At 37.0% G+C, this 18,600-nt stretch overlaps 1 protein-coding gene across 2 annotated transcripts in view; it reads right to left on the reverse strand.

Annotated features, from left to right (window-relative positions):
• Positions 1–453: 453 nt before the first annotated feature.
• Positions 454–18,600, reverse strand: part of LOC127626151 (neurofascin-like) — a 106,296-nt gene continuing 88,149 nt past the window's right edge. The window contains exons 29-34 of one of the 2 annotated variants that reach the window (XM_052101734.1): positions 17,942–18,091; positions 14,777–14,905; positions 13,784–13,853; positions 11,545–11,556; positions 7,219–7,236; positions 454–4,103 (exon numbers count right to left, since the gene is read on the reverse strand). In XM_052101734.1, the coding sequence (XP_051957694.1) occupies positions 3,875–4,103; positions 7,219–7,236; positions 11,545–11,556; positions 13,784–13,853; positions 14,777–14,905; positions 17,942–18,091 (608 nt within the window). In that variant the 3' untranslated portion in view covers positions 454–3,874. The remainder of the gene's footprint in view (positions 4,104–7,218; positions 7,237–11,544; positions 11,557–13,783; positions 13,854–14,776; positions 14,906–17,941; positions 18,092–18,600) is intronic. The other variant, XM_052101733.1, reaches the window with a different exon arrangement.

Below are 18,600 nucleotides of genomic sequence, written 5' to 3' on the forward strand. Positions count from 1 at the left end.
ATAAACAGATCATAAAATATCACATACCATTACTTAGAGGAGGTGACAATTTTTCAAATGAACACAAACACAAGGTAATTTGAAGTATATAGATCATTAGATAATCCACACGAAGCACAATGTTACATATGGCCACCAGGAGATGGCGCTAAGTAAATGACACAGACTTAATGATGCGGACTCATCTTAAGCAGACCGTCCCTCCTTGACACCCACCTTTTTTTTATGTCGAGTTATAAGCCTTTAATTTTGAAACAGAAATTCTTTTTAAAAACACCCTTAGAGCTTAAATGTTTTTATTTGATTTTCATTCCAAGATATTTAATGTGGTCACAGATTTTTGGATACGATACATAAGTCAGTAAGAATGTGAAAACATTTCAAAACAAAGTGTCAGGTCTTGATATGTTCATCAAAAGCACTACAAGAGTAAATGCAGTAATGAGGCAAGGACAGATCAGAAGGTTGAGAAAATTACAGCTTTAATTTAAAGAAAGGCGTCTCGAGCAGATTAAGTTGCAGCATCTCATCATACACGCATACATGGTGAACATAATGATTGGCCATTTTTCTCTGGCCAGATTTACAGAAAAACACTGTTAACCTGCATGATAAGCAATTTAAAAAAGCTGAAAAACACAATATATTAACTTATCCTGGACATAATAATAATAACCTGCAAACCACCATAGGCATTTTTGCTGAATTTAAAAATTACATTAAATTTGACATGGGCTCTGGTGTGGAAATTATCATCAATCTTGTTTTACGGTAATGAGAATATGATGCCAGTTAATAAGTACACAATGATCTAACATTGGGAGAAAGACAGAGTAAGCAATATACCAACCAACAAATATATAGTAGTATATACATTTAATGAACTTTGCCAGTTCACAACAACTGGTACAGGGACAACAATCTGTGCAGACGTTAAAAGTGGCTGCAGAAGTTCAAGGCAAGGTGGGGCGGAACGGGTTCAAGCCAACTTTGAAATTCCATCTCTGAATATTCTTGATGTTACGCTGCGACACTCACAAAGCTACAGTCAGTGAGCACACCAGAATGTGTGATCTAAAGAGTTGTCTGTGTATGTAAATCACTATATGAACTCGAAAAACGCTGGTAGACTAGGCCTACTGTGCAGTAAACTGAATAGCAAAAAGGCAAATGAGGATAGTATTGCTTTGAGGTACTGGAGAAAGCAGAATTGATGGAAAGGCCACAGTTTGGCCCGATGAACTACATGTACACATATTACTTTAATGTGAAGGCATTGTATAAGACATCACAGCCCTATCAGGACATTACGACCTGATATTCAGCCCTTTCAAAGAGCAGTCAGCTGGGCGTTGTCGTGCAGTAATACATGAACCGGAAATTATAAAACATTTCTTTTGTGTAACACAATTCAAATGATGTTTACAAAAAGGTTTCTCAATAGGTTTGTGCAGAATGCTACAATTCTACAGCATCTGCTATTTACATAATCAATAATGGTGCTTTGAAATAAGGACATTAGGGAAAATCGTTTAAGGAGGTTCATTATGTCACCTAGAATCCAATAAAAATGGCAAGACACAAAAAACAAGTCTCTTTCATACACCAAAGACAACAGCTAAGCCACCCCTCTGGCTGAATTCAAATCCAAAACTGTGCGTTCCAATCCATTTTTGGATGCACCAAAAGCTTTTTTATTATGAATCATTACGGATTCAGTTACTTTACTGTAATACAGTAAACCTGCAAAAACCAAAAAAGGATATTGATGATTACATAAGTGATTCAAAGATTGAGGCCCTATTCGAGAAAAATAAATACATAACTTTCCATTTTTGTTATGTAAAAGTTACATTAAATACATTCTAATATATTAACACAATAGCGGTGATACAACAACATTAATACAGAAAAAGAGCAGCACAATTAACAAATAAGACATACCCCCTTTCATGGTGACATTAAGTTGAATTATTTTACATGGCCACAAATATGGTTCTAATATAGCTTGATCTCTGAAGCTTTTATCCTACATTACAAAGAGAAGATTTCACAATGTGCCAAAATCACAGCTGAGTACCTCATATCAGATTAGCTGTTACATTTGGATGTGCAGTCATCAATAAATTATAAATATATTAGTCCATATTATTTTTTACAAATAAAATCTATAAATAGTGTGGGATCCAAAAGTCTGAGACCATTAGATCCATGTTATCGCAGCATGATTTGACAATGTATAGAATTTGCACATATTTCATTAGCGACTAGTGCAGAAACGTAAATATTTGTTCTTCAATTTACGTCATAACTTTTCTAATTTTAAACGTTCAAAATCCCCAATTTGTTTTTCCAAGGTTTAAAGCAAAGGGAAAAACCTCCAGATTTTCAGCGTGATCGCAGACTTTTAGACCCCACAGAGTGAACTTGAAAGAGAACGTATGTAGTGCAGGAAAAAAGTAATGGTGGTAGTGTGATAGCACAAGCTAGAGAACAACCTACCACCTTGAGTGGCACTAGAGTTACAGTGGCATGTTTTTAGGGCAGTGTCTCAGCCACGCTCCAAACAAAGAGAATGCACCACTAGATAAACCCCTTACATATGCCCAAACATATATAATATCAAATATGTACACTTCTCTGCACTGCATTTTGTAACTACAATATTTACTTCTGTGAAGATTGATTAGTGAAAATCTAAGGGGCTATCTCCTTGTATTGAGTCTTTCTTTCTTTTTTTTTTTGACAATTGAATACTAACAGTGAACGATTCCCAAATGCTTAGTTCTGTAGTTCAGTGCTTATGGCTGATACTCTATATTGAGTTATGGATGCTTATACTACCTTAATACCCTTAAATGACAATCCACCAATGTGTTGATGCACCTCAAACATTTTTAGACTCCCTGAATAAATGTATTCTGACACCAAAATCTTAACCAAGCTGATTAATAAAAGAGTGGAAAAAATTAATTAGAAACAAATGATGTACGTTTTACAAAATATGTATATATCCTTGCGGCTCTTCTTACTACAACTCTCCATTGTCCTGTGCACTAAAATACTACCATGCTTCAAAATTATGTCTTTTTTTCATTATTTACAAGTGACGCCCTCTAACCTCAGCCTATACCTATTGGTGGCAATAGTGGCATTTTATAGTTGCAGCCAGTGAAAATAAAAGCATGACATCAGTTCAGTTATAGTATAGATCTTTTCAAGGACCACAGGTTTTGTTTTTTGCAAAGTCAAAATAAACAAAAAACATGAGATTATAATGTCCAATTTTAACCCAAAGCAAGATGTGATAATACCAAGTGCATAGTTTCGTATAGCACAGCACTCTATACAGAATTCATGTCTTTGGACGCATCTATCTGCTGGATCATTCACTGCGGAAATATCAATATGATAAACGTATTTGCAGACATTCTGCAGCTGAGTCGACCCACAGTTGATATGTCACAGGACCGGTGCTTGTATCTCCATTTCTTTGATGCTAGCTACAATGAGTTGGAGGGACGAGCCAATTAAAGATTTTCAAAATAAAAAAAGAAGACCATAAGCCACACAAAAAGCTTGAAATACCCACGTTTCAATCCCATGGCCCTAATGAAACACTAAAGTCTTTGTGGGGCATGGGGACCCAGGTGATACTCTGAATTCCTCAAACACAGGCTCTTTAACAGTTTCCAAACCACAGCCGGCTCACCTGCATTTGTTTTCTCCCTCCCATCCCTTGTTCAGAAGGATCATGCACTCCAGTGCTTTTAATGTGAATACTTTTTAATAATTCTCTCTGAATATATATTTATTTGTATGCATGTAGTGCCACCCTCCGGCCTGCTGGGGGTGCCATCCCTAGGCCAGGGTGCTATGCCAGAGAATAGATGGCATTGACAGGCGACGTGGCCTCTGAGCTTTCGTTTCCCTCCGTCTCCTCCTTGTCCTTCTTAACCGTGTATTGGCCAATGAAAGAGCCATCCTCATTGAACTGACCATCCCCTCCTTCACCATAGTCTACCAGACTGTCATCACTCTCTTTTACGTTCCCATCCAAGGAGGTTTGGCTGCCCTGCAAAGGCTTGTTGTCCTCATCGCTACTGTTGGGGGGGAGAAAACATTAAAAGTCAGATATTTTCAAAATTCTCTAGTTGGTAGATTGCCTGAACGTCTAGTTAATTAATCGGTCCCCATTTAAAATGGGCTGGATAAGGGTCAACCAAACCCAATCAGAATATGTTTCTTAGGGGGCGTTCACACAGGACATATTCTTGTGTTCAAAAAAAAAAACTGGATTGAGCTCAACGAAATAGAACAGATAGCATTACTAAACTATTTTTTTACTTGATACGCCATTTTAAAAATGCAATTGTCATGATGTAAGATGCTAAAAAACAATGCAACCCATATGCCAAGATGTCCCTCTGCAAGTGCAAACTAACGGCATTTTAAAAATGCAATAGTCATGACGTAAGATGCTAAAAAACAATGCAACCCATATGCCAAGACGTCCCTCTGCAAGTGCAAACTAACAGCTTAATTAAATAAACTTAAGCACCACTCCTTAGAGTGTAAATAAATAAATAACAACACTCGTCAACCACATTAATCGACTAGTCTGTGTGAGTGGAAAACGATCGGACTTTGATAATGGAGGCTGTGAATCATTAGAAAGTCTGGAATTAGAAACTCTTCCCACCTTAAGTGCCCTCATGCTTTTGGGTATCCGATAAAGGAGAAACATGGCAAAGAATATCAAAATGTCAAATTCCTATTTCTTCAGACATTGAAATGTAATGAGAATATTTTCAAGGTTGTGCTTGACAGTTTTGCCTTTTCTTCCATATCCTAAAGTGCATAAAATATTCTAACTGAACCATGCTGTGAAAAACATCTGAAGAGACACTTCAGTGCGACACTTTTGAGAGAGAAAAGAGAAATCTCAAGGTGAAATAACCACAATACATTTATGACCAAAAAGAAGACTCTTTGCTATTTACAATCTCTGTATTATATAAATCACATCTATAAATTGTGCATCATTCAGCTCCTGTCCTGTGCATGCCCCATCACATGCTTCTGATACTGTAATGGACCTTTGATGGGGGGTAATTATGCCATGCACTGTTCTACATTAACTGGTGAAGCACCAGGAAATAACAAAAAAGAAAGCAACACTTTTCAGATCTTAAAATTCTATTATAGAGTGTAGGTCTATCTTTGTTTAATGTAATATTTTTAAGCCTAGTTGTTAACTGACCTACAGCAGGTAGGCTGTTAAATGGAAATGTTGTAAATTAACTACTGTATCCCCTCACAAAACATGGTTTACAACCAGGATCTACAATATTACTCATCTCTATGGATCATAAAAATGCTTTTACCAACTGCATATATCTTCTCTATAAACAAGAAGCCCTTCTGTGTCATAGAAATGTTTAGATTAATCATAAAAAGTATGATATCACCAGATGACATTGTTCTCTGCATGCAGCATGCCTACCTGGAAATCATGTTGGTTATATACTGTATATATATATATATATATATATAAAATGTATTTTTTTTTCTTCAAAAGAGCATTCAGTAAATTCTGAAGAGTGCTACAACTGAAAATCCTCCAAACCTGTAGTTCACCTTTTACATAATTTTATGAAGATGATGTGATGACATCATAATAAGCTTGTAATGGCATTATAGAGTTAAGAAAATGAATGAATGAGTCAAATAGCTCTTTTTTCGTACCATGCTTAACGCGGTATCCAATTTTCATGAGAGCACTAATTCTAAGCACAATTTTCATGCCAGCACAAAGCGCAAGTGGGCGTAGGTGGGAGTGTTTGCACTCTTCGTGGGTGTATGCGCGCAAACTGAAGGTGCATTGTATGTAAAGTGGCTCTAAGCGCAAATCTAATTTCCTGAGAAATAGGTCATTGTGCTAAGATGTTTGAGAAGCACATCTAATCTCAGCACAAAGTCTAAATCAGTTCCTGCATTTGCAGTTTGCAGATTCCTCCAGCAGGTGGTAATAAAGTTAATGTCCAAACTTTGAAAATTTGTGTTAAACGTTCTAGCGTCATGGTTTATTTTTTCAATTCTAATTATTATTATCATTATTATTATTATTATTATTATATTTAGGCTTTTAATTATGATCTAATTTATATTGGTATTTTTCCACCTGTTGCCGGTGGGAGACATTGGAGGGGGTCAAATATTTGGATTTGGTATTATTTTTTTAATGTTATTTTGATTATATTTTTGTTTAGTTTCAAGTTTAATTTGAATTTAGAAATATTTTTGGTTTAGTTTTTCATGTTTCAATATATGTATGTATTTTTTCAAAATCAAAATTGACCGATAGATGTGAAGTGCGTGCCAAAATCACTCAATTCAGTTTCAGTAGATGAAAATCATAAATAATACTTACATTCATACATAAAATTTAACAGAGCTTTCATCCAAATCATGACAAGAATCACATTTCCACGCATATAATAGGAACGTGTTAATTTCATAGAAATATGCCTGACATTCAACAAGGATGCAGTTAATCCACAAAAGAACACAAGTCCGAATTTTAATAAATCTAATTCATTGCTTATTCCATTTACACTACCAATTTCTTATGAATATGTTGTCTTTGTTTATATTGCTGGTTACTGACAGGCAATGGTCTATATAATAGGATGCAGACGATGCAATAACCAGAGAAGCAGCTCCTAATTTAATTACACTTGACCCAACCCATTAGCGTTTTGCATGCACAATTTCGCCAAACTCAGTTGCGTCTAGACTTAGCGCATACTTGCAAAAAAATACCAAAACTTCATGGCCATGCCTATTGACTTTGCACATATGACTTATAACATAGTGCAGTGCTTAGTGCTCGCACTCTTAAAATAGGGCCCAAGTAGTATATCATTTAAGTTACTAAATTCACTACAAGACTAAATTGATATATTGTGGCATAATCAAATGACATTATGAATAATGATAGAATGACAGGTGACAGGAAAATAAACAGAATCAGTGTCTCATGGGTCTAGGAGTTAATCATACTGTAAATGTACCTTATTTATTTCAATCGATTACCAATACCAAATGGCAAGGATATGTATTAATCGATTAAGATCATAAACATAAAGCAATAACTGCTATAGTTCATAATAAAGAAGTCCAAAGCCAGGTGAAAATAGAGCCTTGGTTTCATACCTTTCCCTTTCAAGGGACCTTCAGTGGAACAACAGGAATGGAAAACACCAGTGAATAACAAATGTTGTAGGGAGAAAGGGTGAGAAAGAAAATTATGAATAAAACAAAACATTCATTTAATCAAAGAGGCATTAATAAAAGAAAAACAAAGAAGAGAAAGAAAATGATGCATTGAGGATCTAAATCTGTAAACATCCTCGAGCATTCAATCTGTTACAACCTTTTGTTTGTTGATGTTCTAAATGAGACATCTTATTGAAAATTTAATTGAATATAGATTACTGACAAACATCGAAGAGCTCTAATCTGCAGCAGAATTTTCTTTTCTCAGGTTGTAGGAAATGCATTAAGAATAAGAATGCCAAAAGGTTTTGTAAACTCAGTGAACTGAGAATAAAATCCAACATTTTGCTAGCCCAGTCCTTGCATGCATACTTGTAGTTCAACTGGGTTTCTTCTTAACAAAGCAGAATCATTTCTCTGTTTCATGCAAGAAATTATTTGTGCATTTGAGGATGGCTGCCCTTTTATTGAATATAATGCGATTTCCATTGAACAGCATTTCAAGGGTGTTAAACTTTTGAGGAAAAAACCTTGATCCCTTTGCAACTCCTGAGGAATTAATAAAACCCTGACATCACAGAATTGGACTTTTAAAATGAGAACAATCGTGATTATGTTTTTATTGGATGTGCACAAAATAACATTTAGGGGGAATAAAAAGGTCCAGTACTTTACATGTTATATCAGGTCAATTCAGTTAATATGTGTTCCACTTCTCAGAGATGATTGGCTTTTTATGGACCTTAATAGAGAGGATGCGTCTTGTTTTAAGTGGTACACTTAATGTTTACAGCAGTTACTCTGTAACCTAACAAGGCGCCATGCAATAAAGCAACACAGATAAAAGCTCTCTCTCTTGCATATTAATGTGTTGAACATTGGCACTGAAGAAATCTGCTCGATCATATATATGGACAATCACATTTGGAAACATGTAAACTATATTTCTGAATACTCAAAATATATGTATACTGAGTGGATTTATAAAACTTTAGTTAAAGGAATATTACAGGTTCAATACAAGTTAAGCTCAATTGACAACATTTGTGGCTAAATAATTTCAAGTTGTCCCTCCTTTTCTTCAAAAATTACAGTGAGGCACTTAGAATGAAAATGAATGGGTCCAATTTTTGGTGGGTTTGCAGAAATGTGAAACTTTAAATTTATAAAAGCACTTAAATGAATTCTTCCGTATTCTTATTTTTTGAGCTTTAAAGTTGTTTAAATCGTTGTTTTTGCAGCAGACTACTGTTCTAGGTGGTTAATTATTTATCACTGATGTAATTTTTGTGGATATTGCCCTTGCGAGAGCAACAGTGTCACACACCTAATGCAGTGTTTAGCTGGGCTGGGTATTGGCAAACACCTCACAATACGATATGCATGGCAATATCATAATTTGATTGTGATTGAAACTGTGCAAAAACACATAAGAGAGACTCAACATGTCGGCAAGAAAAAAGTTATCTTTATGTATTGATTGCAGTATGATTGTATTGGCACAGTTCTAGTGTTAAGTTGCCAGCTGCAGCTGTTATGGGTCGCCCGTGTGCTTTTAGCAACTGTCCAAACACTATGAATTGAAAAAGTGTAACAAGGTCCATGTAACCATTGGAATCTCAAGAGACATTAAAATTGTGGCTTGTTGCGCTGCATCACCTCTGCTTCTGTGTATCATTGTATGGACATTGTGCAAAAGTTACTGAGATAACAAGGTTTAAGGCATAATGTCATCATTGTAACGAAGTTACTGTATAAACCCTTACAAAAATCTTGAGTTGTGGCAAACTTGCCACAAATTTGCAACTCTTTTTCACATGAAAATTAGCTTGTAATAAGTTTGCAGCTCTTCAATGGTAGTGGTGGACCTGCAGAAAACCTTTGGCAACAATGGAAAATTTGCCACTACTGGCAAAAACTTCTATGGCAAACTTGTGGCAACAATGAAGATCTGCCGTAAAGCTCATATCCATGTTAAAATAATGAGTGGCAAATTTGCCATAGGGGTTTGCAAGAATACTTATAGTTTATAAGGGAAACTAAGGTAAAGGTTAGTAATCAATTTTATCACACTAAAAACATGATAATATGCATATTGTTTATGTCTTGTGGCTATACTTTTGAAACTGGAGGGACAGGTCAAAATAAATTTTTTGTGGTAATCAACATTATGCCACAAATGCTGTTGATTGAGTTTAACTCGTGAAATATTCCTTTAACTCAGCTACAGCCTAGTCAAAAATGAAAGCATGCAAACTGCTAATGAAGTCTGAATTAAATCTGAAATCTGAATTAAATCTGAACTCCAAAGGAGGAGACGGCAGGTGACGCTTGGTGGTTTATATATGCTACCGTCGCTGTGTTATCCATCCGGACTAGCAGGTGCTTGCCCTGGATCAACAGCCAAAGCCAAAGCCAAAGCCAAAGCCAAAGCCTCCAGGACACTTGCACTAAGGGGACCCCTGCCTGCAGAAAGGTAAGGTCCGTCCAAGGGCTGAACAAGTGGTGGTAGATCGGCCTGATGGCCACGCGATGTGTGCCGCGGCGCCATGTCCATTTTGGGACTCGAGACTGAAGCCAGTGCTGGAGCGGTCTCATTTGCATTAACCTGAGTGGCGTGACCACCGCTGAGGATGCCATATGCCCCAGGAGCCTCTGAAATTGTTTCAGTGGGACTGCCATTTTCCACTGAATGATTTTAGGCAGTTCAGCACTGACTGTGCACGCCCACTCGTGAGGCACACTATCATAGAGACTGAGTCTAACTCCATCCCAAGAAAAGAGATGCTCTGAACCGAGGAGAGCTTGCTCTTTTCCCAGTTGACCCGAAGGTCCAACCGGCTGAGGTGCCCGAGCACCAGGTCCCTGTGCGCACACAACAATTCTCAAGAGTGAGCTAGAATTAGCCAGTCATCAAGAAAACTGAGGATGCGAATGCCCACTTCCCTTAACGGGGCAAGAGCTGCTTCTGCAACTTTCATGAAGACGCAAGGCAACAGGGACAGACCGAAGGGGAGGACCTTGCACTGGTACGTCCAGCCCACGAAGACAAACCCAGAAAGGGCATGTGCCGAGGTAAAAACAAGACATGGAAGTACGTGTCCTTCAGGTCTACTGGCGCAAACCAATCTTAAAGCGGTGATCGTAACAACGACGGTCATAAACACCGGGTGTGTTAACCAGGGAATGTGGAAACGGATGTTTCTTTGAACATGTGGGTACTGCAGCCCCTCAGTCATGCGACAAAATCAAAATCAAAGGAAAAAAGGATTCTCCACCTGGCCCTTCACAAAGGGATGGAGTGGTCTGTTCACCACCTCCAAACTTGTAGCGGGTGTCCATGTCCCTGGGTCGCCCGTCTCGGGCACTTTTAAACTTTTCTGTGGTTCTTGGTGAGAGACAGTGAGACAGGGTGTCAGCTACCTGCGGGGGGCTCTACGCTGGACTGCCGGCCTGGGCTGTTGTGGAGCCAGTGTGACACCCTGTCTCACTGTCTGTGAGGAGTGATGGTGGTGTAGTGGTCTAAGCACATAACTGGTAAACTGGTAATCAGAAGGATGCTGGTTTGAGCCCCACAGCCACCACCATTGTGTCCTTGAGCAAGGCACTTATCTCCAGGTTGCTCCGGGGGGATTGTCCTTGTAATAAGTGCACTGTAAGTCGCTTCGGATAAAAGCGTCTGTCAAATGCATAAATGTAAATGTACTTCTTGACTGCCCCCCTGCTCCATCTGCTTCTAGCCATTTGACCCTTCATTATGTGTGCTATTGCACTTATTCTGTGATGTCTGGCAGCTAATAATAATGTACAATTGCTTAATTACAGCTATACATCTCTCCCAGAAGCAAAGTGGTTGCTCAGCTCCTCTATGACAAAAAGGCCCTTTCCCTCAAGATAAACGCATTTACAGTTCATGGAAACGTGCAATGTTTCACATTTTCTTTAGTCAAATTTTCAGAAATGTGCATTAAAAATGCTAAACATTTTGATGGAAACCCAGCTATTACGTGACTTCGTATAGTATTTTCACTTTTAGTATAGACAAACTACTTGTTGCGGCAAAATTGTGTTGTGAATGGTTAAGACCCAGTGCAATATTTACTTACAAAACTTCTGGGTTATATCCAAAAAATTAAGGACCAAGAGTTTAACACCTTTGAAGAGCATGATCACTATTTAGGCAGCAGCTTTAGTCCCTGATCTGTCATCCACAATATACCCAATGACATGCTCAGGCTCAGATGATGTGCTGAAACCAAATACCTGTTCTCGTTCCTTAACAACCCAGCCGCCAATTTGAAAGAGGAGAGGAAAGAAAAGGGTTCATGAAGATGGAGTTGACCACATCATTCGCATGTTACATGTAGAGAGAAGTTAGCGATAGAGCCACTGTGCTAGTAAAGAGGGAGGGCTTAGCATAACTTAGCATTGCTAGCATTAGCATTGAAGATCTGTGGTGTTTGCTAAAAAGAGATTGCATTAGGTTTAAAGCTCACCTGTTAATACCACACAGCTGTTAAACTGATGGAAGATTATCATGACATGTTGAGTATTTGTTCAAATGCTAGTTGTCAAACTTGTTAAAGCATGTTTTTATTCAGTGGTTAAGAGGATTAAACCGAAGATATAAAATTATGTTTTGACCAAATTTACAGACATGTTGAATGTTAGCATAGAAGCTTGTTACAAAACAGGCTACTTAAAGTATTTAAAGAGATAGTTCACCAAACTGTAAACATTTACTCACCCTCGCGTTGTTTCATACCAGAGTGGCTTTCTTTCTTCTGTGAAAGAATGTTAGCCTCAGTCACCATTCAGTTTCATTGCATCTTTTTACATACATTGAAACTACATGGTGCCTAACATCTCCTTTTGTGCTCCACAGAAGAACGAGCATGAAACAGCATGAGGGTGAGTACATGATGACAGAACTTTCATTTTTTGGAGAACTATCCCTACAGTCAAGCTATCCTTTTGAAAAAGTAGCAGGCTAGTTTTTTAGCAACACTACAAGTTAATACCAAAAAGTAGCTACATTTAAGCTTAAGTAAGCAATATTTTTAAAATTATATAATTGTTAGAAATTTGAGAAATATCTGGTTGTCGTCACACTACACTGAAACTACTTGGAAAAGGTAGATTTTTAATGGACAAGCAACAGTATTATTCGAATAGCTGAACTGAAAAAAATATTATAATATAAGTTTGAAGTGTCACTACTTCTTCAACACTGTGTACAGTAGGTAACATGACATTTATTTGCTTTAGCAAACTAGACCTATCTGTGCACACTTATAATTTAATTTGTCAATTGTAAATGTGATGTGTTTCCTGAAGCTTCCACTTGTAGTTTTTTGTTGTTGCAATATTTACACCATCATGTAACATATGGGCTTATACAACAAAATTTGGAAGGATGCTCTAAAGACGATCATATTTGCCAAATGACAGATATGCATGATGATTTCTCCTTTCACTTCCGAACAGGTATAGGATGAGGCTTTATCATACTTTGGGACTTAAAGTTGAGATCTGTCTGGTTTAGAGAGCAGAGGTAGAAACTGTACATGGCGGACACATTTACAGTAGCCAGTAGTGGTTGCTTTGCTTGAATCATAAGACGCACACTTATGTGTGCATTATTATTTAACAGCATGGCAACCACAGTTTCCTGAGAATCTGATTTATTGCTTTTAGCCAACTGCTGGCCAGAGTACTGACAGCTTTGTGCTTGAAGAAAAGAAAAAGAAAAAGAAGAAAATCTAAAATGTTTTCCTGAAAAGAAATCAGGTTGGTTTATGGAGCATGTTATTTAGCATTTGTTTTGGTTCACAAGGTTAGTAAACCTGGTCTCACAAAAACACATTACTATACCTACATTTGCAAAATGATTTTTACGTGGCTAGTTGTATGTATTATGTCTGTTTCCTGGGGAAATTAACAGAACAGGCACTTATGATTTTTACGTGGCTTGTTGTATGTATAACGTCCAAAACTATAATAGAAGCACCACAAAATGGCGTTTTTCCTCTCACATTTGTTTTTTTACACTATCTTTTAGGTTTAGGTTAAAGATTTAGGTTAAGGACATAGATGTTGTTAATTTAAAACTTGATACAGCATAACATTTTAAAACCTTGTCTGTTTGGGAGAAAATTTCACTCGCTTTTAGCGCTACACAATGGACATTTCACCTCGGAACTGCCACGAGCCATGTAATGTCATTCTGCAAAAATATTGCCAAAGTCACGTAATTTTCATGAGATCAGGCTGAGGTTAGTTGTTATTTTTGTTAAGAATGAGAAAGACTCATGTCCCTCTGCAAGGTCAGAGCTATTTTCTGGACCTGTAAAAGGTAAAACAAAGGGATTTATCAACAGGTTCATCATCATAGCATTGAGTGTATTGAAACACTTAAAAGCCCTTTCCCTCTCGGTGAACCAGAATAGCTTTTTCCTGTTCATTGCTATAATGGTAGAAGTGATCAATAGTGCAAACTTACTGATAGTCGAATGATCCGTCTTGGTCTTTATGGTCAACAGGATCTAATGGGAGGTCTTTCTTTTCTCTTACTGAAGAAAAACAGACAAAAACAAATAACATTATTAGCATAATTTAATCATCTGCTGCGTCAGTGAATCCAATCATGAAATCCAATCAGTTTGATTTAAAAGAACAGTTTATTAGTTTTAGCATCACTTGTTCTCACTGAAAAAAGCAAACTTAAAGGTGATGTGTGTACTTTTTTTAATGTTACAATACTTTCTCCTATTCAAGCTTAATATGCAAAGAAAACTAAGTATGCCATTTTTTGATTCCCCCCAAAAGGTGGTTAAGTTAGTAAAAAAAAAGCAATCCACAACAAATTACTAAGTACTTCTCTAAAATTATAATTAGATTACCTTACTGATTGCTTTATTGAAAAGTAATCACATAATTAATTACTTTACTTGTAAGTTACTTTCTAAAACACTACCCAACAAACGTTTTCTTTTTCAAATTAAAAATAATGTAAGCTGTCACAGAAATTCAAACATAATTACATATAAATTCACATTTTAACAGTTACACATAAATAATATTTTTTTTTAGAAATATCTGTAACCCAAGAAATGTACTGAAAAGTAATTACTTTCAATGAATGCTAGTAACTGTAATCTGATTATGGAAATTTTAAATGTAATGTGTTACACAACGGTTTGTGCCTAAAAGTAATTTGATTACAGTAAATAATTACTTTGTAATCTGATTACACCCAATACTGGTCAAAAAGTCAAAAGATTGCTCTGTTTGTTTGAGCATCCAGACCAACCTGACACTGGAACACTGACTTAACCAAATTGTCTGAGTTTGGGGTGGAACTATCTGTTTTTCTAACCAATGGAAGATGGGGACAGTGATAAGGGAAACTTCTTTTAAAACAATCATTATTTTAATTTGATGACACTATTGGTGCAAAAATGTCACACTTCAACTTTAATTGCCTGGAGTTTACCTGGGTATTTTCCTCCGCGACTCCTCTTGATGAAGCAGACGATGAGAAGGATAAGAACCAATAGAGCGACAGCACACATCAGCCCAATAAACCAGCCCTGAGTAGCAATGTCCTCCTGCTCTTTGTAAGCTGTTCACAACCAAAGACACACACACACACACACACACACACACGCACACACACACACAAGGCAAGGAATAAAGAGAGGTAAATAAAAAGTTTACATTTCGTAACAGAATACCCCTAAACGACAACAGCTGAAACTAATCCCACAGATTATCTTAAATATAAAGAGCATTTTCTCTTCCTGCATGATTAACTGAATCAGAAGAACAATATCTGAACACACTAACACCAAATGGAGACCCTAATATTTCTCACTGACTTTCAGCAGCCAGCATGGCAGGAGTAATTTGACAAGCATCCTTTATCAAAAACACATTAGTGGAGAGAACAGTGGATCTGGATTTAAATTACCCATACTTATCCTCTGACAATAACAAGAGCACAGGGCACTCTCTCTGTTAACAGTTATCTGATGAAAAAGGAAACTAGGTAAATCAAGCAGCTCAGTTTAACCCACCATCCAATATATTCCAACTAATTTTTTTTATAACTGTAACTCGCAAAGCATTTAAAGTCCCTCATAATTTTATGTTTAATGTGCTCTAATTGTGTGTGCCTTTTCTCTCCATTTAATAGAATATGGGGTTAAAAAAAAGTCTCCACTTGAATTCACCTTAAATTGCCTCACAATAATAGCGGAAGCACTTCTATGGAAAATTGTCAACTTGGGACCAATAATTGAATTCCTCATACAGTATCATAAAGTTAATGGTTCGGATAATTATGAGCTATATCCAAGTTGCACTTAAGTTGCAAAAAAAATAAATACTTGAGACTCAACTTAGACTTTGAGATACTTGTGAACAACTCAAGTCTGTATTTCTACAAGAACAAATATTTTCTCTGAATATTTTGACACGATTTATATAAAAGGGAGACACTCAGGCACTCTTAGTTGCATTTTCCTATATAAAATTTCCTCACTTTCCAAGAAAATCCCTAGAAATAATACTTTTTTACAAATATATAAATAAACTGTCCTGCAACATAGATTATAAAACTAACCTGCAGCATATAGAAAATAGTTACCCAAAAAGACTTGTCAAAGAATTTGAAAATGTCTGTATTCTACAGCAAAATGTACAAGGACTCGTGTTGAGGATCAATATCGCATTGAGGATGCTGAGATTTAATCCAACGTACCACACCTGAGGCACAAAAGCAGGCATCAGGTGAAGACAGCTGTTGCTAGAAAAATAACTGTTTGCTCACCCTGCTGAAAGGACCAGCTTAAACAGGCATGAATTTCCAGGCTGGTCAACCAGCATGGTCTTTCTGGGGAAGCTGGTTGACCATGGCAGTCTTGCTGGTTAAGCTAGTTAAGAAGCATACTAGCATCCCATGCTGGGGACCAGCATCTAAAACACAACATATGCTGGTGACCAACAATGCTGGTCTTTTCAAAAAGGCATAGATCTGGGTGATGACACAAAACCAATGAAAAGATCCTCAAAGAGAAAGAGATCCTCAAAATATATTTATCAAGCACCACAATCTCCAAAACATTTATATTTATTCATTTGGTAGGCACTTTTCTACCAGTTCTACCAGTTACTGGCTAAAGGAACCTATAAATAAAAAGAAACATGACAAAATACCAGGGCGGTCTCTTGACGAAGATGTCACTGTAGCAACTTTTTGCCTGTATCATGAAAACGTCCTTGTCATTTAGTTCTCAACTCATTTGGGAGGATTCTGTCACAGGCTCAGCAATCTTCAGATTTCTGTGTTTGTGCAATATGTTTTATTATACTTAAAAATGACACTATTAAAGTGATATTTTTGAGTTCACTGATTCAAATGGTCCTGTAGCGCATTAAAGGGATAGTTCACCCAAAACTGAAAATTCTCTCATCACTAACTCACCCTCATGCTATATCAGATGTGTATGACTTTCTTCTGCTGAACTCAAACAAATCTTTTAAAAGAATATCTCAGCTCTGTAGGTCCATACAATGCAAGTGAATGGTAGCCAGAAATTTGAAGGTCCATAAAAGTAATCCATACGACTCCAGTGGTAAAATCCATATCTTCAGAAGCGATATGATACATGGAAACAATATTCAAGTAATTTTTACTATTTCCCAGCCCAGTAGGTGGCGATATGCACAAAGAATGCAAATAGCTAAAAACAAAAGAAGAAGAATGTGGATGTAAAAGTGGAGATTTATAGTTAAATAGAGAATTGTCAACAGTGCGAAGAGGGCAGACCCTTTTATATCGTTGGGTTGTGATTGGGGGCCTTGATTAACAAGCTCCCCCCGAACTTACGTTTGGAACTTTATTTAGATCCCTTAACCCAACCCAACCCCATCCCTAAACCTATCCAATTATTAATATAAAACATGTAACAGGCAAGTAAACGTAATTACAAGCATTTTAATTACATTCCACTATTATATAGATATTTTCGAACACCCAACCCCTATGCCTAAACCTAACCTAATCGCTTCAATATAAAAGATGTAACAAATAGATAAATGTAGTCACAATTATAAAAATTTAAAAACCATTACAAACGACTACTTCTATATTTAAAGCCTTCTGAAAACATATGATAACTCTGTGTGAGGAACAGAGTGAAACTGAATTTTTAATTGCTGAAAATCTTCCTCTCCATCAAAAAACATACATTCAAATATTAGAATGAATGGCACAATTGATCACAAGACATGCGAGAACCAATAGAATTTCAAAAAGCTGATTTCAAAGCTGTCATAACGCTACTTTAGGTGCCAATTTTTGAATATTTAAATGAGTGCGGGTCTTCAAATAAAGACCTATGATGCAAAATTAATTTATAATGTAGCCTTGGGTAAAGTATTGAAATCCTCTGTAATGAGTTGAATATAGCACCAGAGTGAGATTTAGATAAGGACATTTTGGTGGTGCAGGCAAATAGTCGATATTATGACGTATCGTTATAAGAGAGTGTTGCAAATACACTTGAATACACTGTGTTGAAATTTTAACTACTAGGTGGAGGCCACATGTTGAACCTTCTCTTAGTCCTCCCTTGTGTCTTGCCCACCCCCTCACCTCTGCCTGTCTCGAACGTGACATAGTCGCTGCTGATGGAGTGGTGCTCATGGGAATACACCCGCAACCGATACTTGGCCCCGGCCACCAGCCCTGCCAGCTTAATGGGAGGCTGATGGTTTACTTGTACACTTCTCATCGACCCATTACCTTCAAGGGGAGACACAAGAGAGGTGGCCATCACAGAGAAAGAGAGGTCCACTTAGCATCTACGCTGAACGAAACTAAGCACACGACATTGCCCTCTTCCACAAGATAGAAGGTCATGTTTGTTAAATGAGAAATATCAGTGCATCCCTCACACTCATTTACAGTTTTATTTACAGTTTACAGTTTTATATCCCTCATACACATATTTATGATAGAGGGCAATGTGAAAGTGAATATATTCATATATTCTGAATATATATTCAGCAAGGAAGGATCGTTCGTAAAGGGATACATCCATAACTGATCATTTACTAACCCTCATATTGCGTCAAACTCATGTGACATTTTCTTCAGTAGAAAACAAAAGGAAATGTAAGGAAGAATGTTGGTCTCGATTGCCATTCACTTTCAGTGCATCTTTTTGTCAGGGTTTTGGATTGATTAGTCTCTCTTCCTTGTCTGCCGTGTTTGTGTCTGTTTTTGACAGCTCGCCATGCAGCTTGTTTACC

Source organism: Xyrauchen texanus, chromosome 32 (genome assembly GCF_025860055.1).
Source record: "Xyrauchen texanus isolate HMW12.3.18 chromosome 32, RBS_HiC_50CHRs, whole genome shotgun sequence".
NCBI lineage: Eukaryota > Metazoa > Chordata > Actinopteri > Cypriniformes > Catostomidae > Xyrauchen > Xyrauchen texanus.